This window comes from Atractosteus spatula, chromosome 25 (assembly GCF_055471065.1).
Source record: "Atractosteus spatula isolate fAtrSpa1 chromosome 25, fAtrSpa1.hap1, whole genome shotgun sequence".
Lineage (NCBI taxonomy): Eukaryota > Metazoa > Chordata > Actinopteri > Semionotiformes > Lepisosteidae > Atractosteus > Atractosteus spatula.
The window spans coordinates 9,421,217-9,446,963 of NC_142730.1; the positions used below are offsets into that span (position 1 = coordinate 9,421,217).

General features: G+C 50.1%; 2 protein-coding genes across 2 annotated transcripts in view; one reads left to right on the forward strand and one right to left on the reverse strand.

Moving 5' to 3' along the window:
* pear1 (platelet endothelial aggregation receptor 1) overlaps nucleotides 1-2,425 on the forward strand; it is a 70,479-nt gene extending 68,054 nt beyond the window's left edge. Inside the window, exon 23 of the mRNA XM_088905860.1 lies at nucleotides 759-2,425. Coding sequence (XP_088761986.1) covers nucleotides 759-901 — 143 coding nt within the window. The 3' untranslated portion in view covers nucleotides 902-2,425. The remainder of the gene's footprint in view (nucleotides 1-758) is intronic.
* A 92-nt stretch (nucleotides 2,426-2,517) lies between these two features.
* The window catches only part of lmna (lamin A), a 50,746-nt gene continuing 27,516 nt past the window's right edge, over nucleotides 2,518-25,747 (reverse strand). Inside the window, exons 3-13 of the mRNA XM_088905416.1 lie at nucleotides 16,377-16,533; nucleotides 14,116-14,241; nucleotides 13,378-13,548; nucleotides 12,636-12,761; nucleotides 11,589-11,809; nucleotides 10,611-10,890; nucleotides 9,305-9,412; nucleotides 8,839-8,958; nucleotides 7,579-7,641; nucleotides 7,259-7,492; nucleotides 2,518-6,583 (exon numbers count right to left, since the gene is read on the reverse strand). Coding sequence (XP_088761542.1) covers nucleotides 6,548-6,583; nucleotides 7,259-7,492; nucleotides 7,579-7,641; nucleotides 8,839-8,958; nucleotides 9,305-9,412; nucleotides 10,611-10,890; nucleotides 11,589-11,809; nucleotides 12,636-12,761; nucleotides 13,378-13,548; nucleotides 14,116-14,241; nucleotides 16,377-16,533 — 1,642 coding nt within the window. The 3' untranslated portion in view covers nucleotides 2,518-6,547. The remainder of the gene's footprint in view (nucleotides 6,584-7,258; nucleotides 7,493-7,578; nucleotides 7,642-8,838; nucleotides 8,959-9,304; nucleotides 9,413-10,610; nucleotides 10,891-11,588; nucleotides 11,810-12,635; nucleotides 12,762-13,377; nucleotides 13,549-14,115; nucleotides 14,242-16,376; nucleotides 16,534-25,747) is intronic.

Sequence of the window (25,747 nt, forward strand, 5' to 3'; positions counted from 1 at the left end):
GGGTCTAACAGAGAGAGCAGAGAGTAAAGAGCCTAACAGAGAGAGAGCAGAGAGCACAGGGTCTAACAGAGAGAGCAGAGAGTAAAGAGCCTAACAGAGAGAGAGCAGAGAGCACAGGGTCTAACAGAGAGAGCAGAGAGTTTAACAGAGAGATGAGAGGGCACAGGGTCTAACAGAGAGAGCAGAGAGTAAAGAGCCTAACAGAGAGAGAGAGCAGAGAGCACAGGGTCTAACAGAGAGAGCAGAGAGAAAAGAGCATAACAGAGAGAGAGCAGAGAGCACAGGGTCTAACGGAGAGAGCAGAGAGAAAAGAGCATAACAGAGAGAGAGCAGAGAGCACAGGGTCTAACAGAGAGAGCAGAGAGTCTAACAGAGAGATGAGAGGGCACAGGGTCTAACAGAGAGAGCAGAGAGTAAAGAGCCTAACAGAGAGAGAGAGCAGAGAGCACAGGGTCTAACAGAGAGAGCAGAGAGTAAAGAGCCTAACAGAGAGAGAGCAGAGAGCACAGGGTCTAACAGAGAGAGAGCAGAGAGCACAGGGTCTAACAGAGAGAGAAGAGAGGGCACAGGGTCTAACAGAGAGAGAGCAGAGAGCACAGGGTCTAACAGAGAGAGAAGAGAGGGCACAGGGTCTAACAGAGAGGGGTGGACAGGGTGTCTAACAGAGAGAGAGGTGGGGGGGAGGGGAGGATGGACTAACTGATGATTTTTCCTTTTTCTGTCGCTGTCTGTCTGCTCGACCCCCTTCTGTCTGCTAGAGAGGTGCCTGTTGGTGGACGTGCCAGAGCAGGAGCCCCAGGGACACTATGACCTCCCCTCGAACAGCCACATCCCCGGCCACTACGACCTGCCGCCGCGGCACCGCCCCCCCTCGGCCCCCAGCAAGGCGCTGGACCGGTGAGGGACTCGGGCGCGGAGGTCTTTGGCGCTGGCGCTGTAGAGCTGGCTGGCAGAGTGACGTGGGCGCGTGGGGCCGGAGGACATTGCTACACGCCCCTGGCCCGTCGTGTCGGATGCTGGAGAAACAGCTGGCCTTCCTTTCGACTGCTGTAGACATGGTGTAGATCACAGGGTACTGCCCCCCACGCAGGGGCATTGGTTTGGAATGTCTGGTTTACTGGTCCACCATTGCTACTGCAGGCAAGTTTTCCCTCCAGCTTGACCAAACCCCAGCCTGGCCTTGCCGAGCTCATGAGGAGCAGGCCGCAGGGCGGACAGCCGAGTACACACGTCCTTCAGCACGTGCCAGAAAGGAAACCGAGCTTCCAGATTCCTGTGTTTATATCATGTTACAAGTCTTCTTTAACCAATTAGAAAGGTGTTTTAAATTGAATTGAGAAAGGTAGTCATGAATTTTAGATACTTACTGTAACTCAATTTCAAGTGACGCATATGTGATTTTTGACTGTTTTGTGGATGATTTACCATCCGATTTTTTTTAAACTAGTGTTGGAAAAGAACACAGCTGAAGCCCTAAATATAGCAGCAGGGAAACTGGATAATAAAATGTGACTAAAATAGGTTCAGGGTACGAGCCAAGAGTGTCGTCATGCGTCAGCTGTGTTCTGATCATGTAACAGTTCAGCCCATGGATGCGAGAGCAGAAACCGGTTTCGCAGTTTTGTGGTGCTTAAATTTAAATGGCTCATGATTTTTGTTCCACCCACACCAGTGGAAACAGCCAGTTGTGTGTATGCAGGTCTCAACCAGCAGGCAGCTGAATGAGTGGCAGCGGTCAGCACAGGAGGTCAAGAGCCCAGGTGGCACAGAAACCAGCCAAGACAGAGGCTGAGCTCTAATGCCTGGACAGCATTAGAGCCCAAGTACTGTATGCAAGACTGTTCTATAGTGCTTCCTTTTTCACTGTCAGACCACTGGTACGCTGCTCCTGTCCTGCGCCGCAATAATGTCTGTGGGCTTTAATTCCACTCTTGCTCTTCATGAGCTAATTGGGATAATGATCTTAACTGTTACACTTTAACAGTTTTCAGAGGCCTTAAGCCACAAAAAAACCTTCTGGATTCTGTTCTGCAAGCACAGAAGTTGACCAGCTTAGTTTAGTCATTTAGTTTGTAAGTCAACACTGCAACATAGTGAATTTTATAGTCAGGCTGATACAACCAAATGTTAAAAAAAACACTTCATATAGTTCTCTCTCTCTCTGTGGCTAGGTCTAATGTTACAGAAATTTGTTTCAAGTTATTTTCAAATTTCAGGATCACTGAACACAAATAACTTCATTCTTCTAAGAAACAGCTGTTGGTCAGTGTTGGATACCAGGGCGTTTTTACTGGTATTGGGGTTTGAAAAGGTTTTGTTGTGTATAGTGTGTAAAAACCCTTTCTGTAACCTGGATTTTTTTTTTCAAATTACTTTTTATATTAAGTGAATGCAGAAAAGAAAACATCTATTCTTGCAACAGCAACCAGGTTTCCTGAGTGGTTTTTGAAGCCGTCTGGGAGCTGCAGTTTGTGCGTTTGTGCATAAATTGTACTAAATCAAAACACACAAAACAAGTACTGTGAAAAAGAAAAGGCTTTATTTAAAAGGCTTTAACATTTTTTTAGTATGAAAATAATATTGGTAACACTTAAGTTCTATCGCTGGCTGTGAAACAAATAACCCACTGATAAAAAAATACATCTCCTTTTGTTATTATTTTGTGGGTCTGCTAAAGACACGCTTCAGAAAATACAAAGCATTTACAATTGAGAATACGGAATTTTCTCTATAATATTTAATCAAACACCAAAATCTACAATAATTCAGCCAATGTGGATTTCTGTCTATTTAACCAAATTCTTTATTAAAAAAAAGCTAATATCCCCCTACATTCCTGAGTGCAGTTCTAGTCAAACCTTTGGTCTCACTGTTGTAGTGCCGTTACTAGATCATCTAGAGTTACTCTTTGGTTTAAAGAGGAATAGTTCCAGATTCAAAGCGAAGGCTAAAAAAGGAGACTCCCATAAAATTCATCATTGTGCGGTGTGTAGAGAGAAGAGTGTCACATCACCTTGTTGCTGATCAGACATCTCCAGAATGCCTCCTAGTGCTTAAATACCACTTTTTGTTTTACAGCAAACAAAATGGTAAAGCTGCCTTGAATTCTAAAAGAACAATTCTGCAAAATGCAATCACAATACATATGGCTTTGGTGAAGCTGTATCTCAAAAACTCTCATAGAAACCTAAGTAACAAAGAAAATTCCCTATTTGTGATTGTTACCTTACTGTAGTGAGCACTTTAGAACACAAATCTATATTCATGAACAGAACTGCAAGTGTTACCAATACTGCACAAGCCCCCTTCTCCCCCCCCCAGTACATTAAAGCAAAGCGTATAATTCCATCAGCTGCCTACCCTACGGCACAGGGGGTACCTATCCTCTCGACACGCTGGCACACAGGCCGCCACAGAAAGCGGGGCGCTCCATAGGGGTAGCAAAGGACAGAGAATATTCTGCATTGGTTACATGGCGTATAAGGGTATTCGAGAGACTAGCGACAGCGGAGAACACTAGCCTGTCTAATTCAGCATTCTTTACTCTCAGTGCCAAAGCGCTGCAGGTTTCCTGAAGAAGTTCTAATCGTCAGCAGGCCCACTGTTGGGAGAAACAAACTGTTCTCATTAAGGCTAACTCGACTCATGAGTGCGGGCGGCTGCAATCTGGCAGGTTGTACTGGTCTGTTAAAAACCACAAGACTTTGAGCCGTTCCACCTGCAGACACGGCAGTCCTACGGGGCCGGAGAGAGACACCCCTGATTTAGGTGACCCCCCCTGGGTCCACTCCTCAAGAACAGCTGTCTAGCAGGTTCTGCAACAACGCAGGAGGGCTCAATCAGTCCAATTAAACTCTGAGCTCTTTAACCCCCTGCTGAAGTCTTATTTTGCTGCTGTTGATTTAAGGCAGGGATCCCCAGTCCTAGTCCTGGAGGTACAGTGTCTCTACTGGGTGTTTTGGGGTTTCGTGTAAAGAGGCGCTCACAAGTTCCTCCCAGGTCTGCAGGAGCTGCTGCTTGTATAGTGGCCTGGAAGCCCTGCAGACCTACAGCAGCTCTCCAGGAACAGGACTGGGGACCCCTGATTTACAGTGAGACACAGAGGAAGAGTCTCCAGTGCCTCTTGGTAACCTGAGTGTCAAGCTCTAAGACGCTTCAGCAATGTAATCATCCTGCTGAAATATTAATACTTGTTAGAGCATCACATTAGTGCTTTAGAGGAAACAGATCCACTGCATTGAGTGCAGAATTCTAACAAGTGCTGCTCAGGAGACAAGAGTCTATGACACCAACAGATCCATTGGTTATTTGAGCTGGTCGTTAGGTCAGCGAACTGCATTCGTTTAAAAAAATATTCTCAGCTCCTCAAAATTTGCCAGACAGAATGAGTTCTAGACCCTAACAGTATCTTGAAAACACTGAGACTTGCATCTAAGTATCCTAAAGGTGTAAATAATTGTTTCAGTCAGAATAAATATCTGCTGACAGCTGGGTAACACTATAGTATAGACTGGCTGCAGCTGAGACCTTTATCAATGTGTGACACTAACAGTGAGGTGTCCGTTGATAAAGCACTTACACACGGGACGATGACCAGTAAAATCCATGCAATTAACCAGCACGGGCCAGCGCCTGCAAGGATGCGAATACTAGTGGTCTATTACAGTGTTTCCTGGGAATGTGACACCCATTTGTAATCCACAGGATGTGCACACAGGGCTGGTTCAGTGCAAGTGAAACTCAAACCCCCAGAATTCAGAGCTCCTGCAGCTCGGACTGGCCAGCTTCAGCTACTGGACTATCACTGATGACTGACAGGATCGATGGGACGATTCCAGAAACACTAACCCCTCCTTTAGACGCCTCTGTGTCTCGTCTTGGGGAAAAGGCATTAATCACTCAACCCTTTATACGTTATATTTATATATTATATATAATCTGGAGCCATATTATAAGGATCTAGGAGTCCACTAGACCAGCAAGGTCTGAAATCACCTCACAGTCAGGCTCAACGGAACAAGCGAAGCCTCATCGATCACAGGAGACGGGATGAGTCGATCCTGTGTGAAGCGGCGCCCAAGCCTATAGAACATGCTCTGGGAGTAAGATGAGGTGCTACATGCAATGGGGTCCAGGCTGAGCAGTGGAGCAGACTGGACATGTGTAGCAGCCTTGCTGCAGTAGCTCAGCAGACAGTTGTGTCAGCAGTGGGATCTAATCTCTCACAGGCAGGCAGAAGAATCTGCTTTTCCATCACTTCTTGAGCTACAGCATGTGTGTGATTAGCTTTTAAAACCCGTTTAGCTCAGTGCCTGTGCTAAGTGTCAGGAGTGAAATGTCAAAACCCGAGGGTTCAAATGAGCACCCTTTGTCTCTAGAATGGCCCTGTTTTGGGGGTGCTAACAGCACCTCTGTCCTGTGGTGGAGTGATGTCTCATCAGTGCAGCTCAACACTATTAAGCAGCTAAACACTGCCAGTTCCCTGCTCGAGAACTGTGCTCTGTCAGGGCTGAGTTACTTGTTAAAGAGGGAAAAGGAGATGTACACACAGTGCATCAATGAGACTTATATTTGCATATTCAACCTTCATGCATGTTCCATTCACATATGTGCGGTTATTAAACAATATACCATCACTGCAGCTGGTTTAAACCACAAAACCTTTACAGAAAAAACTCAGGTGGGTACAGATGCTTGGAGAAACTGTCGATTCTTCAGGAAATTCTAGCTGCCTGTCTGTGGTTTTGATTTTTTTTAAAACTTTGCTCACACCGTCAGGTTTTATATTACAAATTAAGTGACTTCTGCGGATTTTGAAAAAATAAACTTACTTTCTCTAACCTTATCAACCACCTGCAGATGTAAGGAGATGGAACTGCTCATTTAACACTGTCAGTGCCTGTGAAAACAGTAAAATGACCAAATAGTTCCATATAGGACCAAATAGTTCACTATTAGATACAGTACAGTCTAAGGCAAATCTTTAGGTTGTGCAGTGGCTCTGTCTTTGTCTCGGCCATCTGATTCCACTACAATCCTACAGCACCTACTGCGGCCCAGCCCCCTCTGTCTTAGTCAGCCTTTCCAGAAAATCGTTCAAATCAGGCCCCAGCTCAGATCCTGAGAAGCAGCTAGTTTGAAGCATGATTAAATGGTCACAACTTCTTCCCTGAGACAGGAAGATGTGATATTGAACCTTCCTGCCAGCTTCCAGCTCTTTGAGCTTCCCGAGTACCGACCCAGCTGAAATAAATGCCTCTCTCTCCCTCTTTTCACAAGCCCCTCCATGCCCAAGAGTCAGCTCCATCTACAGTACAGGGCCTACACACCTGCCTTTAGAACAAACAGGTTAGCACACTAATCCTACATATTAAAAAAGAATTACTGTAGAGTACTGTGTACAAAATAAGACTGGTTTCATTTCTATATATAAAAAAGGAAAGAAAAAAAATCTACTTGGTATACAAAAGTTTCTTCTGGTTCTGTGTTGGATCCCAGCGGACCTGGACAGTGTCCTCCCCTTGTCCTGCTTCGGCAGGTTTGCAAATTACATGACAGCACAGCTCTCCATCCTGGGTCCAGCCTACAGAGAGAACAAGATCGAGGATCATTGACGACGTGGCTCGATACACTCCTGATGACGTGCCTGCTGTAGTCCAGAAAGGACAGCCGGGAAAGAGCCATGCATTCCCTGGGCTTTCAAGACCCAGGTGACCCAATAAATAAAACAGATTTCAGAGGTTTTACACCTGGTCTCTGAATGTACTACAGTTACACGTGAAGCTACTGCAAGACTTGTGTTATAAACTAACAAGGACGTACAGCACAGATCCTCTCTCCTTGTTCTGCAAAAGCACAGTTCTTGCTTTCTGCCTCAGCTTTTCACAGCTTCGCCAAACTCAACAGGTTTGAATTAACATTGTTTTTTTTTATTTAAGCAGGGTTGTGAAGAGTGAATGTGGCTGACATAAACATTATTTTCCAACACATTATATAACAACATTGTCTGCAGAGAACGTATAAAATCATCTAGCTCGTTAGGTAGATAATTGAATGGAGGCTCTCATCCAGGTGTTTCATAAAGGGGAACTGCAGTGCAAATTTGTCATTTTCAGGGTTTCTATCCAGCTTGTTCCCCACTCCCACCACCCTTTGTGTAAAGAGGCGCCTCCTGTCCTGACTGTTTCCTGAAGGAAGCCGCGTTATGGAGTCCCAGCCCCCCGGCCGCCCTCAGCGGCGGGCACTGGCGGGCACTGACCTGCCGGCGCGAGTCGCTCCCCACCACGTAGGAGTGTGAGACCAGCCCCTCGGGCAGGCCGCCGCCGGCGCTGCTGCGGAAGCTGCGGGACACGGAGACGCCGGAGCTGCCGGAGCTGGCGACCGCCGAGCCGCCGCTGCCGCCCGACTTGTCCGAGGGCTGGCCGCACGACCCGCAGACCACCGTGCGGCTGCGCAGGTTGTACTCGGCGTCCACGCAGGTGCTGTGGGCCGCCTGCAGGGGGAGACGGAGAGACAGGGAGAGATCAGCGGGCTGGGGCCTCCTCTGGTGGGGAGGGGGGGAGCTGTGACCCCACTTACCATCTCATCATCGTCGTCCATGTCCTGGAAGAGCACACGCACCACCTTCCTCATGGCCATCTCCTGGAGGAAGAGGAGGGCAGAGCGGAGGTTAGGAACAGGCCTCGCTGCCTCTCGAGAGATCAAGAGATCTGCACTTTCCTTCTGGGGTTTGCTTTATTCGAACGGTGACTCTTCTGTCTCACTATGCTGTCTTTTATTTCCTGATGGGCTCATGCACACAGGGCCTGGCAGGGCTGGACTATCTTCGTTTGCAAAATGGAACGTGCAATCCAGCTCCCGAAACAATCCCACTCCGGAAAAGGAGAAAATAACAGAATATCATCAGACCAAGTGGTCTGATGCAGCAGCCCGCTGAGGTCTGGGTGCAGCTGCAGCTGGGAGGAAGCTGAGGCAGAGGGCAGCAGCGGTGTGGGCTACCAGCCTGAAGTGAAGATCTGCAGGGCCCGCCGGGCTCTGGGCTGCAGACTGCAGGGGCTCGAGGACTGTTCCCACGCTCGCTCAGGGGGGACACCAGCTCCGAGCTCAGCGCTCCGGCTCAGCCTGCACAGAGCTGTCCTGGCAGTCATGCCTAACAGTGCCGGGCCGGCGGGAGGCGCCCACAGTACAGCGCCGGGCCGGCGGGAGGCGCCGACATTGCCGGGCCGGCGGGAGGTGCCCACAGTACAGCGCCGGGCCGGCAGGAGGCGCCCACAGTACAGCGCCGGGCCGGCGGTAGGCGCCCACAGTACAGCGCCGGGCCGGCGGGAGGCGCCGACAGTACAGTGCCGGGCCGGCGGGAGGCGCCGACATTGCCAGGCTGGCGGGAGGCACCGATAGTACAGCGCCGGGCCGGTGGGAGGCGCCGACAGTACAGCGCCGGGCCGGCGGGAGGCGCCCACAGTACAGTGCCGGGCCGGCGGGAGGCGCCGACAGTACAGCGCCGGGCCGGCGGGAGGCGCCCACAGTACAGTGCCGGGCCGGCGGGAGGCGCCCACAGTACAGTGCCGGGCCGGCGGGAGGCGCCCACAGTACAGCGCCGGGCCGGCGGGAGGCGCCCACAGTACAGTGCCGGGCTGGCGGGAGGCGCCGACATTGCTGGGCTGGCGGGAGGCGCCCACAGTACAGCGCCAGGCTGGCGGGAGGCGCCGACATTGCTGGGCTGGCGGGAGGCGCCCACAGTACAGCGCCGGGCTGGCGGGAGGCGCCCACAGTACAGCGCCGGGCCGGCGGGAGGCGCCGACATTGCCGGGCCCGCTCCCGCACACAAGAGGCTCTTACCTCTCCGTTGGCGCTGATCAGGATGGTCTGGAAGTTGTCCCCGGAGCCCCAGGAGCTCTGGGTTTTCCACACCATGTCCGTGGGGGGGTTGTGGGTGGCACCGGCGGCAGAGGCCCAGATCTGGACACATCGTGTGGCGGAAAGCAAATGGTTAGAGAGACTGAAGGCTGTTTGAGAAGTATGAACAATTACCACTCCCTGTGATCATAGGGAGACCCTAGTACAGTATCAGAAACCATAACTCACTCACCCAGAGACAAAAAAAACTTTTTTCAGTCCACTAAGGAAAAGGCCTGGTCTGCTACTACTTTACAGCTAAAGAATTATGGGAAAGAATCCCATACACACTTGAGACACACCATTCGCTCATGTGCTGACATCGTATTATTAACCATGAAGATGTCATGGCGGTGGTCTCACCCTGAAAAATGAAGAGCTGGAGATTTGGGGTGACAGGAGAGCTTACCGTGACAGTCTGCCCGGCCTTCAGGATGAACTTCGGGGGGAACTTGTAGACGATGGGGGTGCGGTTCCCCACCTGCCTCTTCACCTGCCAGTGTCCCAGGGGCTGGTCCTGTGAGAGAGACACCACAGAGGGGGATTTCTAGACAAGTTCCAATTACCTGTGCGGCAGACCGCCTCTCCCACCTCCCATGAGCCCCTGCAGCAGGGCTCTGACCGGGAACAAGCTCTAGCGACAACGAGGAGCGAGCACCGACCGCAGGGGCTGGAGTGGTGCCACTGCCCAGCTTAAGCCCACCCGTTGCTGCTGGCGCCAGTCCCTCCTGGGCAAAGCAGTTAACCAACCGCTGACGCCACCCCGACTCGAACCCGGAGCTGCCAGGCGCCGCCTTGCTGGAGGAGACGGGCCTCAGCTGCCCGATGCTCAGTTCCGCCCGTGATGTCAGGGGGCTGCAGAGCAGCCCTCTCTGGGGGGAGCTCAGGGGCCTTCAGGTTTTTTTCGTTGAGCACAACGGGGCGCTACGCCGTGCCACACTGGGGTCGCGGCGCTGTGCTCTAGACCCTCCCCGAGCCACTCGGGCTGCCAGCCACTGGGACCTGCACGGAGGTCACTCTGAACACAAGGAGTGTAGACACTGGGAATTATCCACCCAGCAGCAGCTCTCCAGTAACCGTGAGGCAAGATAACTGGGCTCCCCGATCCTGAAATCATGAAATGCAGCACGCCAGCAGGGGGCACTCGAACCCAAATGACACCACTCTAAACAGGTCACACAACATGGGATTCATGGGACTGTTACTGGGCAGCGGAGCACTTTTAGCAACAGACTGCTCCAGCTACGGTGTTCAAGGGAACGTTTCCACAGGTCTTTCCTCTCGGCGGCTGTCAGGGTGTATAACGCTGCCCTAGGCTGGGACTGTTAGCCCTTCATCTGCTGGTCAATGGGCAGAATGCTGCACTATTGTACTTTTTGGACAATCAATCTGTATAAACCTATGCACATTTTGCACATATTTTATTGTTTTTACAGTGACTATGATCATCACATTTTGCACACACCTATGTATTTATTTATTTTATATTTATATTTATTTTGTATAACTTTTCGTCTATTCTGATGTCTGTTTTTGCTTGTCTTGGGCTGGACTGCTGTAACACCTCCATTTCCCTTCGGGATCAATAAAGTCTGATCTATCTATCTAACAGAGAGCACACAAGCTACCTGATAACCAGGGCTTTATTACCGAGGCTTTCCTGCACAAGGTGGCACAGAGCTGACGACAAGCCCGGCCGAATCCGGGACGCTCACCTCATCCGCCTTGTTGCTGAGCCGGACGTACTTGCCGTCCAGATCCACCTCGTCCACGGTCACGCGGCCGCTGGCGGTGGCCTGCTGGGTGATGCGCGTCCTGGCCACGGCGCCCCCTGCTGTGCTGGAGGCCTCGCTGTCCGTGTCGTTCAGCCGCCTCTTCTTGGTGGCGGAGGAGCTCTGGGCGCTGGAGTGCACGGTGCGCGAGGCCGAGGCCGAACCCGAGGCCGAGGTGCGGGTCACGGTCACGCGGGGGGGCGGGCTGGGAGACAGACGCAGCCTGGAGGGTGGGGAGGGGTGGGGGGGGGAATAAAGGGCATCAGGTAAGGAAGGTGTATCAGGCCACGTTAAAACAACACAGCTGTCGTTCAATCCACATTTTTATCCCTCATCTCGCCCTGTCGCTCCCAGCTGGCAGCCCCACTGGAGCTCAGCAGGTGTGAGCCTGGTCAGTACCTGGATGGGAGACTCCTGGGAAAGCTGAGGCTGCTGCTGGAAGAGGTGTTAGTGGGGCCAGTAGGGGGCGCTCACCCTGCGGTCTGTGTGGGTCCTAATGCCCCAGTACAGTGACGGGGACACTATACTGTAAAAAGGCACCGTCCTTCAGATGACAAGTAAAACTGAGGTCCTGACCCTCTGTGGTCATTTAAAATCCCAGGGTGTTTCTCGAAAAGAGTAGGGGTGTAACCCCGGTGTCCTGGCCAAATTTACCCCCTGGCCTTTACCAGTCATGGCCTCCTAATAATCCCCATCTCTGAACTGGCTTCCTCACTCTGCTCTCCCCCCCCACTGGTGTGTGGGGAGCGGACTGGCACATCATCCAGGTGGGGGATACACACTGGTGGTGGTGGAGGGGATCCCCATGACCTGTAAAGAGCTCTGAGTGGAGTGGAGCTCTATACTGAAGTGTGAGGAGCGAGCTATTATAGCTGAACACTGCTGTGGAGAAAGTGGATTAAACTCCCCCTGCGGGCTCACCTCTCCTCCTCGCCCTCCAGCAGCTTGCGGTAGGCACTGATCTCCATGTCCAGCGCCAGCTTGACGTCCAGCAGCTCCTGGTACTCGTCCAGCTGCTGCTGCATGCGCTGCCTCATCTCCGCCATCTCCCGCTCCTTCTCGCCCAGCAGGCGGCGCGTGGTGTCGCGCTCCCGGGACAGCGCCTCCTCCAGGTCGCGGATCTTCGCCTCGCGGGCGGACAGCTGGGGAGGAGGAGGAGGGGGGTTAGGGCCGGTACTGTCTGCGTCCTTCTGCGGGGAGCTTGCATGTTCTTCCCCGGTCCTGACTGGCTCGTCTCGGGTCTCCCCGTGAAGAGACAGTCCTGTCAGGAGTCCAGTCTCGCGCCTCTCCGCCTGCTCTCGGAACCGGGCACGGGCCACACCCACAGACCGGCCGACACAGTACGAGTCATGGGTGGGTGAATACGGATTAGTGCTGTTTCACAGCTCTGGAGAGGGGAACTGTCTAAGCATCGCCTGAACGGTAAGACTTGCCCAGAGGGCTGCTCCTTCTAAGACAATGGAATTGGAAGTCTGTGTAGATGGTTCTGCCTTCTCGAGTCATGAAATGGTCAGAGCTAAGTAATATTCCAATCCCTGTAATTATTAGGAAATGCTTGGTCTTAATCCTGAAAGGCAGAGAGGCAGGAGGACTGGAGGGAAATAAACTCTAATGGGAGTATGAGCTGAGGGCGATACGGTGGCACAGTGTTCTGCATTGCTGCCTCGCAACACTAGAGCCCCGGGTTCAACTCTGGACCTGGGGCACTGTCTGTGTGGAGTTTGGATGTTCTCCCCGTGTTTGTGGGGGTTTCCTCCCTCACAAGAAGTTAGTTGACTTCTGGGAAAATTGGTCCTGGTGTGAGTGTGTGTGTGTGTCCTGCAATGGACTGGCGTCCCATCCAGGGTGTACCCTGCCTTGCACCCACTGCTTGCTGGGATAGACTCGGGCTGCCCCGCGACGCTGTACTGTACAAGATGAGGCCGTGCTGGAGGAGCACGAGCATGGACAGACCAGAGGAGCACTGACCTGCTTCTGCAGCTGGCTGAGCTGGGAGGACATGGACTCCAGGCGCATGCGGGTCTGCTGTATCTCCTCGTGGGCCGCCCCCACCAGGCTGCTGTTCCTGTCGGCCGACAGCCGGGCGTTCTCCAGCTGCACGGGCACAAACACACAGGACAGGGGCCTCAGCGGACAGCGGAGCTGGCCACCGTGACCGGGAACAGGCCAGACCGGCAACAGGCAGGCCGGCCAGCATCTGACCGGTACCCATCTTCCTCTGACATCTTTCTAAGCAATCAACTTGAGTAAGGTAGCGGTCAGCTTGAAACCTCCACATGCCAGTTAGACTGATGACACACCGCTTCATGGGCAAACACAGCTGTCTTCATTAATGACAGACTGCGACACTGAACCAGTACCGTTTCATGACTCACTAAGATAAGATCAGATCACTTTATTGATCATATACAATTTCTTGCATCAGGAATTTGTCTTTTCACATACCCCAGCTTGCTCTCCATGAGACACACAGACAGGGAGAGAAGCTGGGGGTCAGAGCGCAGGGTCAGCCATTTATACAGCGCCCCTGGAGCAGTTGGGGTGAAGGGCCTTGCTCAGGGGCCCAACGGAGTAGGATTCCTCTGCTGGCCACGGGATTCGAACCGGCAACCTTCCAGCCACAAAGCCGCTTCAGTAAAGTAAGGTAAGGTCAGCTGTTGCAGGACCTCGTTTAAGAACGCAGGCAAGGCAAAGCGCAGGAGGGGCCGACCTTGGCATTGTAGGTCTTCTCCAGCTCTTCCTTGTACATCTTGACCTGGTCCTCGTGCTGGCTCCGCAGCTCCATCAGGGCCTCGCTCAGCTTGCTCTCGAACTCCTGCTGCCGGCCGGTGTCCATCTCCACCATGCGCGTCTCCAGGCGCCGCTTGGACTCGCGCAGCTCCTGGCAGGGAGGGACAGAGCAGGTCAGCCGTGGCCGGGACTCGCACCTGCACTTCCCCCTGCTGGCTGACAGAGGGCAGTGTGGAGCACAGCTGTGTGTGTGAGCAGAAAGGCAGGGACTGGGATTACCAGAACCCAATCACCTTTAATAAGTCTCAAGAAACTGACGCCTGACTGACATGGAGGAACAGGAAAGCTGCTGTGTGTAGGGACTTTTATGGGATGATCTGAAACTTGCAAATGACAGAAAGATCTGCATCCTGCATCAGGTGAGCCTAACTTTTCTCTAGTACACTACGAATGCAATAAGGTTTTTTGTAATTTCGGAGTATCAGAACTGCCCTGTGATGATGTGCCTGAATGACATCACAGGACAAGCCCCAGACTGATCAATCAGAGACCAGCTTTCTCTTTCACCTTACCATAATGTAGCTTCACAAATGCATCTGTGCACTTCTGCACTGAATCAGATAATAGGCACAACAGGTAGAGAGAGAACAGACCACAGTTGCTTAAACCCTGAGAGATTAAGGTTTCTGGCTCCTGGCTGTGTCCGACAGGCACTGACCTCATTGTAGATGTTCTTCTGGAACTCCAGCTCCTCTTTCAGGGTCTGGATACGGTTCTCAGCATCCACTCTCCTCAGCATCTCGTCCTGCAGCTGCTTCTTGGCATCAACCAGGGCGCCCTCCAGCTGTCAGTCACAAACCGACAGGAGAGCTCAATGGAGGGGTTTCAGAAAGGCTGAGAATGGACCAGACACTCTTGTGCGTCCTCAGCTGTGAGATCTGAAGACACACTGGCTGACTGCATGTCAGACTGACTTCTGCTTTGGGTCAAACGTGACAAAGACTCTTCTGAAATAACCCAGCTCAGATCAGCTTCTGAACTCACAAACACTGCTGAGTGTGGAAATGTTTGTCTTTGGGGAGGAACTATCCAGGGAGAAACAGCAGTATTCACTACTGTTTCACATTGTTTTGATTTGAATCTCCTGCAAGTGCACATCATTATGAAGAGAAAGGCATGTCCTCTCAGCGCCAGAATGCAGATTACACTGCACTGACCACAAGATGGGAAATGTCACATTTCCTTGCTCTCTAATGTCACCCTGCAGCTCCCAGCTGGCAGCCCCACTGGAGCTCAGCAGGTGTGAGCCTGGCCAGTACCTGGAGGGGAGACTCCTGGGAAAGCTGAGGCTGCTGATGGAAGAGGTGTTAGTGGGGCCAGTAGGGGGCGCTCACCCTGCGGTCTGTGTGGGTCCTAATGCCCCAGTATTGTGACAGGGACACTATACTGTAAAAAAAGGCGCCGTCCTTCGGATGAGACGTAAAACCGACGTCCTGACTCTCTGTGGTCATTAAAAATCCCAGGGTGTCTCTCGAAAAGAGTAGGGGTGCTACCCCGGTATCCCTGGCCAAATTTCCCCCTGGCCTTTGCCCATCATGGCCTCCTAATAACCCCCCTCTCTGAACTGGCTTCCTCACTCTGCTCTCCACCCCACTGAGAGCTGGTGTGTGGGGAGCGGACTGGTGCATCATCCAGGTGGGGGATACACACTGGTGGTGCTGGAGGGGAATATTATTAGCCTTCTAAATTGCAGGATTGGACAGCTGTCCCTTCTGCACATCGAGCAAAAAGTTGTACTTCCTAAATCGGTCTCGGGGTGGAGCTATAGGCATTGAGAACATCTTCCTGCATGAGTTACTGCACTCTGTACAATAACCTGACTCCATTCACTTCACAAGGTATGGAGAAGAATTCTGACAATCCATCCATAACCTCAAATATGCATATGATCAGCCCAAACCCATGCACTACAGTATAGTAGTATGAAACAGGAAAATAAAATGATTTGATTTTGTTTTTCATTGCAGAGCTTCATTGCAAGCAGTATTTATTCAGTCAATTCACGTACTTTGCCGTCTTGCAAGAGATCAATTAAGAATGATTTGCAGGAATGACCTCCTCCCGTCCAATCAGCAGGTGGTAATTGAGAAGAGCACATTTTCCAAACGTCCTCAGGCCTGCCTGCAGTAACTGAACCAGCTCAGTGTGGGATTAGGGCACTATAACACTCTGCATGAGCTGGGGAGCTGCGTGAAACATCAAATGACTGTCCGATGACAAATCTTAACCTCACACTTGCATGTCAGCTTTTACAGGTGCTTGTGCTTTTAAGCCCCAGAATTTTTACAGACTGTGTTCAGGGTCGCTGTTCTGAAGGATTTGTAAATACAGTACATGCATTTCAGAGAACCACACACTGAGCAGACCATCATCTGCAAGCCTGGTGTGGGGGGTCCCATCTGAGCTCCTGGGCTTCTCCGTAGAGCTCTTCAAATCATCAACAGGCATCTCCAACACTGGTCTTGTAGAGGCCCTGCTGGTCACCAGTTCATGTCTTTGGGCACTGAAGGGTACTCACAGCTGTGACCTCCGAATGACTTAACCATTCAGTGGCTCAGGCGATCACTGATGATTCTTTCTGAATGTGGGTTGGTAACCACTGATGTTTACTTCGAAAATAGACTTCTGATTGATCCCTGGATCAATTAACTACTAACTACCAAACATGTTAAATGGGCTGAATTTTTGTGACTTTTCTCATGTTCTTACATAAACCTGCTGTATTAAGACTTCGGGGACCAGGCCTGCAGACCCCTGGCTTCAAACCTATGCATAAGGGGATAGATTGCTGAACCCAATTAACTTGAACTGGGCCGATTCAAGCGTTCCTCCAGCTCTTAAGACTTAAAGCCCAGCTGGATTTTGTACAAGGGCTGGGACACCAGTGGATGCTGCCGAGAAGACGCTGCCCTGCCTTACCTTGCCCAGCTGTGCCTTCAAGTCCCTGAGCTCCGCCTCCAGGGTGCGCTTCTCCCCCAGCGCGGTGCTCAGAGAGGCGTCCTTGGAGTTGAGCAGGGCCTCCAGGTCCTTGAGCCGGGCCTGAGCCGCAGCCAGGTCCGCCTCCTTCTTGGAGTTCCTGGACGGACAGACGCACGGAGAGACGATGGGTCAGTGCCACAGATCTTACATCACTAACGCTAACCTGACAGAGCGGGGAATTTGAGTCACGGCAGCAGCTCGGGTGAAGAAGGCCCTTCTAGTGCATCAAGGTGCAAGATAAACAGCTGCAGCTTGGATGCCCATCAGGTCTGATAACAGGAGGCACGTCTTTACGCTAAGGGTGGCAGGGGTCTGCACCAGGCCACCCAGCCATCAGATCCCTGGATCTGTCAGCTACAAGTAAACAACAGGCTCATGGAGCAAACCATCACCTCTGATTTTAGTTTTTTTTATTTTGAAATCCCTTTCTCAATTTGGCTATTTGTGTGGTTCTTCATTTTGGAAAAGGCACTTTGAAAATGGATCTTTTTGTTTAGTTCCAGACTGGGTCCGCAACTGAGTTCACAGAATCGGGGGGGGGAGAGGAGAACAGGCCAGATTCAGGGCGCGAGTGTTCCTTTCCCAGCATGCACCTCTTCGCACCCCAGCAGCAGCTCCCTGGCTTATTCCACCTCGGTGGGGGGTGGGTGTGAGGGGCCTGGCAGCCCAGCAGATCAGAGCCAGACCGCCTGTGACAGACCGTGGGGTAGATTTTACATTAAAAACACAACGGTTTCCTCTTTGTTCAGCCACTTGTCACCCAACAGCGTCTCTGATGGGCACGAGCCCTTTCGGCTGACCATAACGAGTGGGGGGGGGGGGGGGGTATGGGGGTACGGGGAGGGTGACGTGTCAGCCGTCAGGCGAAGAGCAAGAAGAAAGTTAAAACTGCTCTTTTGCGATGTGGCTCCTGCTTAATTAAAGCCATGCAATCCCGCAATCAAACGAAAACTAAAATAGACAAAAGGAAAAAGTGGAGGGTGTGTGTGTGTGTGGGGGTGGGGGGGGGGTGGGGGGTGTAGCCTGTTTGAACTGGAAAAAAAAACACGACAGAATCACATCCTTGGTTTTCTTCTCTGCCTGGAGCACAACTTGCTTGGACACTAATGAGGTCCATCTGGCTGGATGATGGTTTCCAGATCCCTCTCAGCTCCACTCTGACAGTCTCCCAGCCTGGCACTGCCATTCTGCGGCAGATTCAAGCTCATCTGCGTGTCAGACACAGCCCTGCTTGGCACTGGCTTGGGCATGGGCACCAGCCACTGGTGGGCACTGTAGGGGGGACCCCTCCCAACTCTCCCTCAGCTATAATGATCGGGGGTTACGAGACACAGACTGCAAGACCAGGGGATCTCTGCCCTTCTTTGAGTCGGAGGGGGCGCCGTCTGGCTGGCAGAATGGCCATGTCTACGTGGCGCAGGTGGGACCAAAAAACCAGACACCCCTCTCGCCAGCGTGCTGCCAGGGTAGCCGAGAGGCGCAGAGCTCAGCCCGTTGTTGAAGGCTTTCCTGTAGCGGCTAAGGACAGACCGTGCTGAGTGTCTCCACTCTTCTGTTGATGCTTTGTTGAAGCATTAAGATGAGTGAGAAACACAACTAGTTCAAGACCGAACATGACTGAGCAGCTTACTCTACAGTACAGCTGGGGCTCGACATTCTTGAAGGTTTGGTGCAGAGAACCGCTGTAAACTGCCAAAATCACATATAACCAAGCCCACCCCTATACCACCGCATAATGTACTACAGCATATACCCTGCATGGTTAAAGACATACGGTAAACCTCCCTGATGTGCTAATTAAAGCACTAATGCATTGGCTTCAAGTCAATTTAAATAATACTGATTAAAAAAACAACAGTTATCACTAACTTATAGTAATCAGTTAAAATAAAAAAACACAAATCCCTCCTCTGTCTGCAGCCTGCACTTTCTCTCTCTGCCTCAACGATTATCATGCTGCACTGTAATGAAAGGGGCAATAAAACTGTCAGAGGGCCTGTAAAGTCATCTCCAGCCTGTCATTCCCCACACTGCTGACACAGAACCTGGAGCGATCGGCACAGTACAGACACCAGGGCCACGCTGGGTGGTGGGTACTTGGGCAGGGGGCGGCTCCCTCACTGGCTAGTTCGTCTCACAGTCCTACAGTAGTGTGATCTGCAAGTTGCGCTTCAAAACCTCCAGCTTGGTTTCGTCCCAGTCTGTTCTTCTGCCATCCATACCCCCATGGGCCAGACAGAACTGCAAAAAAAGTTGAGACTCTTCTGTTCTATATAATACTTCTGAGCTGTTCACTATTTTTAAAATTTTTTTAGATTCTTTTGCATCCCTGTTCACCCACGCCTGTACTGCCACGTTCAGCACAAACACCATCATCAAGTATGCTGATGATACCGCAGTCCTGGGCCTGATCACTGACAACGATGAGACTGCCTACAGGGAGGAGATAAAACAACTTGCAGACTGGTGCCGAACCAACAACCTATGTCTCAACATCAGCAAAACTTCAGGAGACAAGGAAAAGTCCACTTCCCCATCTACATCGAAGGATCTGCGGTGGAGATGGTGAATAACTTCAAATTCCTAGGTGTTCACATCACTGAGGACCTCACATGGGCACTCAACACCTCCAGTCTCATCAAGAAGACTGAAGAAAATATGCCTGCATCCACAGATCCTCACCAACTTCTACAGATGGACGGTGGAGAGCATACTGACCAGCTGCATCACAGACTGGTACAGCAACTGCACCACAACCGACCACAAGGCCCTGCAGCGGGTGGCCAAAACCGCCCATCACATCATCGGCAGTTCCTTACCATCCATCCAGGAAATCTACAACACCACGTGCCTGAAAAAAGCCACTGAAATGATGACTGACCCCACTCACCCCAGTCACAACTTGTTCGTCCCCCTACCATCTGGCAGAAGGTTCCAGACGATCCAGTCACACACAACAAGACTCTGAAATAGCTTCTTCCCCAGAGCCGTCAAGCTGGTGACCCCCCCACAACCACTCACCAAACTGTGATCTCTCCTCACTTCTTCCTGTACCACACAACGACTGGACTCCTACACCACTACATACACGACAACTGAATGTAAGCCGAAATTGTACTTACAACTGTACCAGTTGTAATATTTATTAATCACTGTATTATTTTTGCACTGTTCCCCAAACTTTTGCACTGTTTTGTCCTGTTGTATACCTTTCTCTGTTTGTGTATTTGCACAGTTTTTGATTACACTGTTATTGTGTTACCGTCTATTGTCTTGTCTTCTGTTCTGTTTATATACTGCACCTGAGTGACTAATGAGAAACACTTTTCACTATGTTATTCACCCGTGTAAGTATAATGACAAATAAAGTTCAATTGAATTTACTATAATACCCAAATGAAAAGTATAAACGAGCTTTGAAGGGCCTCCTTTATCTGCAACCCTACTTGCTCAAATTCTCGGACTCGGAGATCGAAGCCGATGGGGGACGTGTTGGCTTGGCTCAGGTTCGAAGGGCCTTTTTAGCAGGAGATCAGACGGGGGGTTCTCCAGATGGACTCTTATGGTCCTGTTCTGCAGTTTAACAGCTGCTCCCAGCTCTTCAGGTGCTGCTGCTTTAAAGAGACCTGGAGACCCTGTAGACACAGCGCCCCCTGCTGGACCAGGAGGAGGAGGGCTCCAGGGAGCCGTCAGGAAACGTGGGATAGTGGCTTACACACCCCCACCTAGGGACACCTTCCGATTTGCATTGCTGTGAGGAGCACAAGAACCCAACGCCAACGTAAGCAAATGAGCAACAGACGCTTGGAAGATCCCCAACAGTGAATGTGGCCCTGATGCCCCTGCAGACATTTACCCAGGATCCAGGATCAAACACTACCCTGTCTCCCGACCTGCTGTGTGCTCGGAGGGATTAGTTCCAGCATAGATGTCATTCCTGTTTCCTACTGGGTGCAGAACTGAAGAACAGGTACCTATTCTTGCATAATGTGTATGTATATTTTGGGGGAAGTCATATAAAAATAGTACTTTATTCACCTTCTTTGGATAAAAACAAAACAAAACAAAACCTTCTTGGTTTGTGAAGGTTATGGGTTATATAGATCAGAACCGAGCCTCCATGACACACCCAGTTAAGAGGAATTTCAACACACTAGATGCTATGTGTGCAGACACAATGCACAAAAGCGAGCAGGCAGAAACACCAGCCAACAGCAGGGTAAGCCTGACCTTGATCATTCTGACTTGGCAGAGGCAGGTCACGCAGAATGTGTGCTGATGTGTGTCTAGCAAGGTGGTACACAAGAGAATGTGCCCAAGTGCGAAGGACACTCATTTTAAAACCCAGCAGGGCTCTCTGTTGTATCTCGAGACCATGAGAAACGCGTAGCTCTCAACACACACCTAATTTTGTGAAGAATCTGAAACATACACTGACAACGCAGTGCATCACTCACAGGAAGACCTACAGATGTCAACATGGATCCCAACTAGGTTAAGTACACCAGCAGGCAGGCAGGGTGCGAAGTGAAAAACCCATGACACGTGTCTCTGAGGAAATTTAGACTGGCGCTAGTCTGACATCCATCTCTTCTAACATACAGCACAGATGGCTCAGTCCTGGACCTGGGGTGCTGTCTGTGTGGAGTTTGCATGTTCTCCCTGTGTTCATGTGGGTTTACTCCAGGTGCTCTGGTTTCCTCCCGCAGTCCAAAGACATGCTGGTGGGTTAACTGACTTCTGGGAAAACTGGCCCTGATGTGAGTGTGTGCGTCTGTGATGGACTGGCGTCCCGCCCAGAGTGTACCCTGCCTTTATACCCAGTGCTTATCCGGACAGACTCTGGCTCCCCCGTGACCCGGAATTGGATAAAGCAGTTAGGAAATGGATGGATGGCGTATCCAAGATCTAGATTGATTGTGTTTAGAATCCTAATTGAGGCTTCCCTTCTGTCACACATTAGAAAACGCTGCTCATTAAAAACTCAAAAAGGCGATTCAATAAGGACCACAGTGCCGGTCCCCTCCAGATTAGGCCTGTCCCCCAGCCCTCACCCCTTCCTGCGAGAAAGATCAAGTAAAAGCTGCAGAAGGACAGCAAGGGCTGTGAAACACAGTGAATTAACTTCGTCGTCGACAGGCAGCCTGGCAGTTCGCCACTTCTTGAATTCCAGAAATTCACTGGCTTGTGTGGAAAAAAATGCAACTTCACATTAGGAGCAAAGACCTGCGGGGCTTTTAGCAGCTGATACACATTAAACTTTTCTGTTTCATCGTGTGAATGCTGCAGTTTTGCAATGGGACTTGTAGAAGAACATCAACACTGTACCTTACTGATACAGACATGCCTCTTTCAATTTCGTTTGTTTCAAACCAGTAAACATTTGTGTGGATGGGTTTTACGGTTTGAGCCAAGAATCCAGGAGAAAGCACGTGCAAGAAATTGAAAGTATTTAAAGTCACCTCTGTGTAAATAACAATAACATCACTTTATTAACACTATACAATTGCTTGCATTAGGAATTCATCTTTTCGCATACCCCAGCTTGCTCTCCATGAGACACACAGACAGGGAGAGAGGCTGGGGGTCAGAGCGCAGGGTCTGCCATTGTACAGCGCCCCTGGAGCAGTTGGGGTTAAGGGCCTTGCTCAGGGGCCCAACGGATTTGAACCAGCGGGATTTGAACCAGCAACCTTCCAGCCACAGACGCAGATCCTTAGCCACAGAGCCACCGCTCCGCCCCAGATACTCACTGATAGGAGGGACAAGTACGGTGTTATTGAAGCACTGCACATACAAGTTTTAACAATCAATAAGGATCCGTACACACAGCTGCAAGGTACGAATTGTTCTTCTCCAGAGAAAAGGTTTATTTGTACCATAGGTGTGTCAGACCCACAGTTCTCTGTGTTCAACTGGTTAGCTCAATGAACAGCTATTCCTCGATCAGGCTTCATCCACAAGCCTGTTCTGGGCTTGTGGAGTTGGAAGCCTTAACTCCAGCAGGGAATCAGTCCAGATTCCCATTGCAGAGCAGCCATTTCAGGATTGACAAGCCCAGGGGTCTTGGACCACACAGAGTGAACAAGAAACACAAACTACAAGGTAGGAGTGGAAACAGCATGGAAGTGCAATTAAAGCCAAGAACTGGAGCCACTTATTTACACAAAGGGTTGCGGGAGTATGAAACAAGCTGCCCAGCCATGCTGATGAAGCCAGTACCCTGGATTTTTATCAGGAAACAGCTGGAGGACATTTTTTGGACCAATCTGTGGCAGATCAATCTGAAAGGCTCCCATCTTTCAATTGTTTTTATTATTCAGTTATTAATTCTTTACTGGAGATCTGCTAATCAGCTGCAGTGTCTTGCAAGGTGGTTACCTATAGGGGGCAGTGCAGCTCTTGACTACTAATTGGAGGGCTGTGGGTTGAGGAAAATGCTGTCATGTCCTTTAACAAAATACTACATCTGTCCTAATTCCTCCATTCAGTTGTAGATAGTATAGGGGTACCAGCACTTGAGGGGGAACACTGTGATGGACCAGTGTCCCCTCTGAGGAGGGAGGACGGGAGGTCATGCGCTCTCAGTGAGCTGAACACATCATATTTTAGCCAGCGTGTGCTTCTGTAGATGTAGATGTAGATGTGCGCTTCTCCACCTGTACCTACTGTGCACAATTGAGCTGGACAATCATTGTCTGTTTTTTTTTTTTGCTGTTTAGCGAACAATTAAGGAGACAAAAGGCAGTAATTATGATTCACTGTGAGTTAAGGCTTTAGAATCGCCCATACGAGGATGGGTGAATCTGAGATCATCAAAAGAGCTTAAAGATACAGAACTGTGACGTCTCCCACAAGTCTTCACTGAGCGCCACTTCTCAGGACAATCCCCTCAGCCAGGAACACAATACTGGACCATTCAGACATCTGCTACAGTTAATGGGCTGGATGGAGCGCTTCCAGTAAACACAGGATGGAAAAACTTCGGCAGAGCCCCTTCATTTAAAGCAATGTGTGTGTTTATTTCAGAGCTCTGCTCCCCAGGATGGGATGTTTTGAAATCCTCTGCTTTACAAGGGAGCAGACTGAACGGCACTGGGAACTGTCAGCCACAGGCATTCCCATCCCATTGTGATTTCAACATTTTAATCATCGGATGTTCACTTGCACTTCCTTTTGAGTGGAACAGCCCGGAGTCTTTACCTGATACACAGACTACCGTATATACAGTACCTTGCAGTCAGTGAATTAGCAGTGTTCACTTTCTAAAACCTGGCATGATTTATTGACTAGCTTCAAAGTTTGTCTTACTTCTGAAAAATGACAGGGGTCCTATTACCTTTAGCAGATCAAGACTGTGTAACTCTGTTTTAAAAGGGACACAAGATAAAAATTCATCAAGGGGTTTATTTCATTTGCTTAATTTACTGAATCGATGCATGACCTAAAAAAGCCGTAAAAACTATTTGAACTATGGAAGAACCAAAAACTGTGCTTCCCACAGCTCAGGGGTGGTGGTAAAAGAAAAAAATATTATATTCCAAAGCCAGTGGATACTTGGCTTAAAGGGTAATTTAATTCTATCTTGAACTATACCAGACAAAACAATTAGACAGCAGCCAACGAAAGATTCACCTCTGTTCACAAAGATGCAGGCAATGTTCACTCTGAAACGGCTTTGCAAAATGGCCAAATGCGGTTTCTGTTTTCTGATTTTACGGTCATGAAAAACTGTTCCCTCACTTGAGGACGACAGCAGGACTGCACTGCTCATCAATGATGAGAAATGACATTTGAGTTAAGAGCTGCAAAGATGTGGATATTCAAGCCTGTAAACGTACACTCTTAAAGTAGCTTTCTAGCCTTTTATGGAAAGGGAGACACTTCAGTGAATATACTCTTGAGATGGATCCATACATAAACACATAATATTTATATATTTCAAGCTGCGATGTCTAAATATTATGAGCACAACTGTGGGTCAACGAGGACCTGTGTCCATATCCAACCCACCATATTAGACTTGTGAAAAGTCTAGTCTTCGAAGATCCCCAGAGGCACCTAAAGACTCTACGACTGAATCGTTCAGGTGACAGATAGGTTAACTCTTGTACAGGTATGCTCCCAGTGGCCTTGTACAAGGTCTAACAAACAACAGAGCCAAACTGAAACAGCATGAGTATGACAGTAAGACAGTATAAATATTTGTGGACAGTGTGTGCGCAATGGAGAGGTAAAAGCTTGTGTGCATGAAGACGTTTACATTAAGAGCACTAATGCTGGACACAGCTGTGCAAATCTGCTTGGGCAGTGTGTGTAAACTCATGGCAGCTGACGTGTTAAAACTGTGTTCGTTAAGGACAGCTGAAAGTTAAGCCGGCAGTAAACAATCACACCCAACTGGAGGGCGAGACGAACAAGCTGAAAAGGCAATTCTTTTTTTTTCCAGTCACAGCTGCAATCTTAATTTGAATGCTAAAGCCATCCGTCGCGGAGGGCTTTTGGAAAACAGGCCGCAGCCGTTTTTTTTACTGAAACGGGTCGCCTGTTTTCATGGATTGCTTCCGAAGAGGTCCAGGCTGGCACTGCTCAGCCGAGAGTGGGAGAGAGTGCCAGTGTCACAGACCTGCCCAATCTGTGAGCCGTCTGGAAGGAGGGAGGGGCCGAGGAGTGAGCTGGCAGAGTGACTGGCAGTGCGTTAACCACGAGGCTGCAGACACAAGTCCTGCAGCCACGTTCACACGGCTGCTCCCGGGCACAAGGTGATAATCTGTGAAGTTCAGAGCCTCCGACGTGCAAGAAAGTGACTCAATTCACGAGGGCTATTGAGAAAGCTCAACAACATGATATTCCCAGCTGCCTTTTAATTTGTCTGCTCCTGGTGAGCTGCAAGATTCTGACAATTTAATAAAATCACGCCGATAGCAAGGTTTTTGGCTGCACGATAGTGAAATGCACACCATCACCTTAGGCTTGCATCTGTTTCTTTCCATGAAAGATTTTGTTACGATCTTGTTTGCAAGATCAATGCACATTTCTGTTATGTTATGGCTAAAGGCCAGTTCAGAAACTGACACAAAGAGTTGTGGGAGTATGGAACAATCTGCCCAGTTGCTACTGTGATTTAGGTTTTTAACCCGTTAGTTGCACTATTTGTTCCTTAGATGAAGGGGGACGCACAAAATACCTTTGTTAATTAAAAAAAGTCTCCCTAATTGTCAATACTTAGTGTTTTAAACGCACAAAGCTTTTGCTGAGACAAACAGATTCTGTGATTTAAAAAAAAACGGCATACTAATCATAGTTTTAAA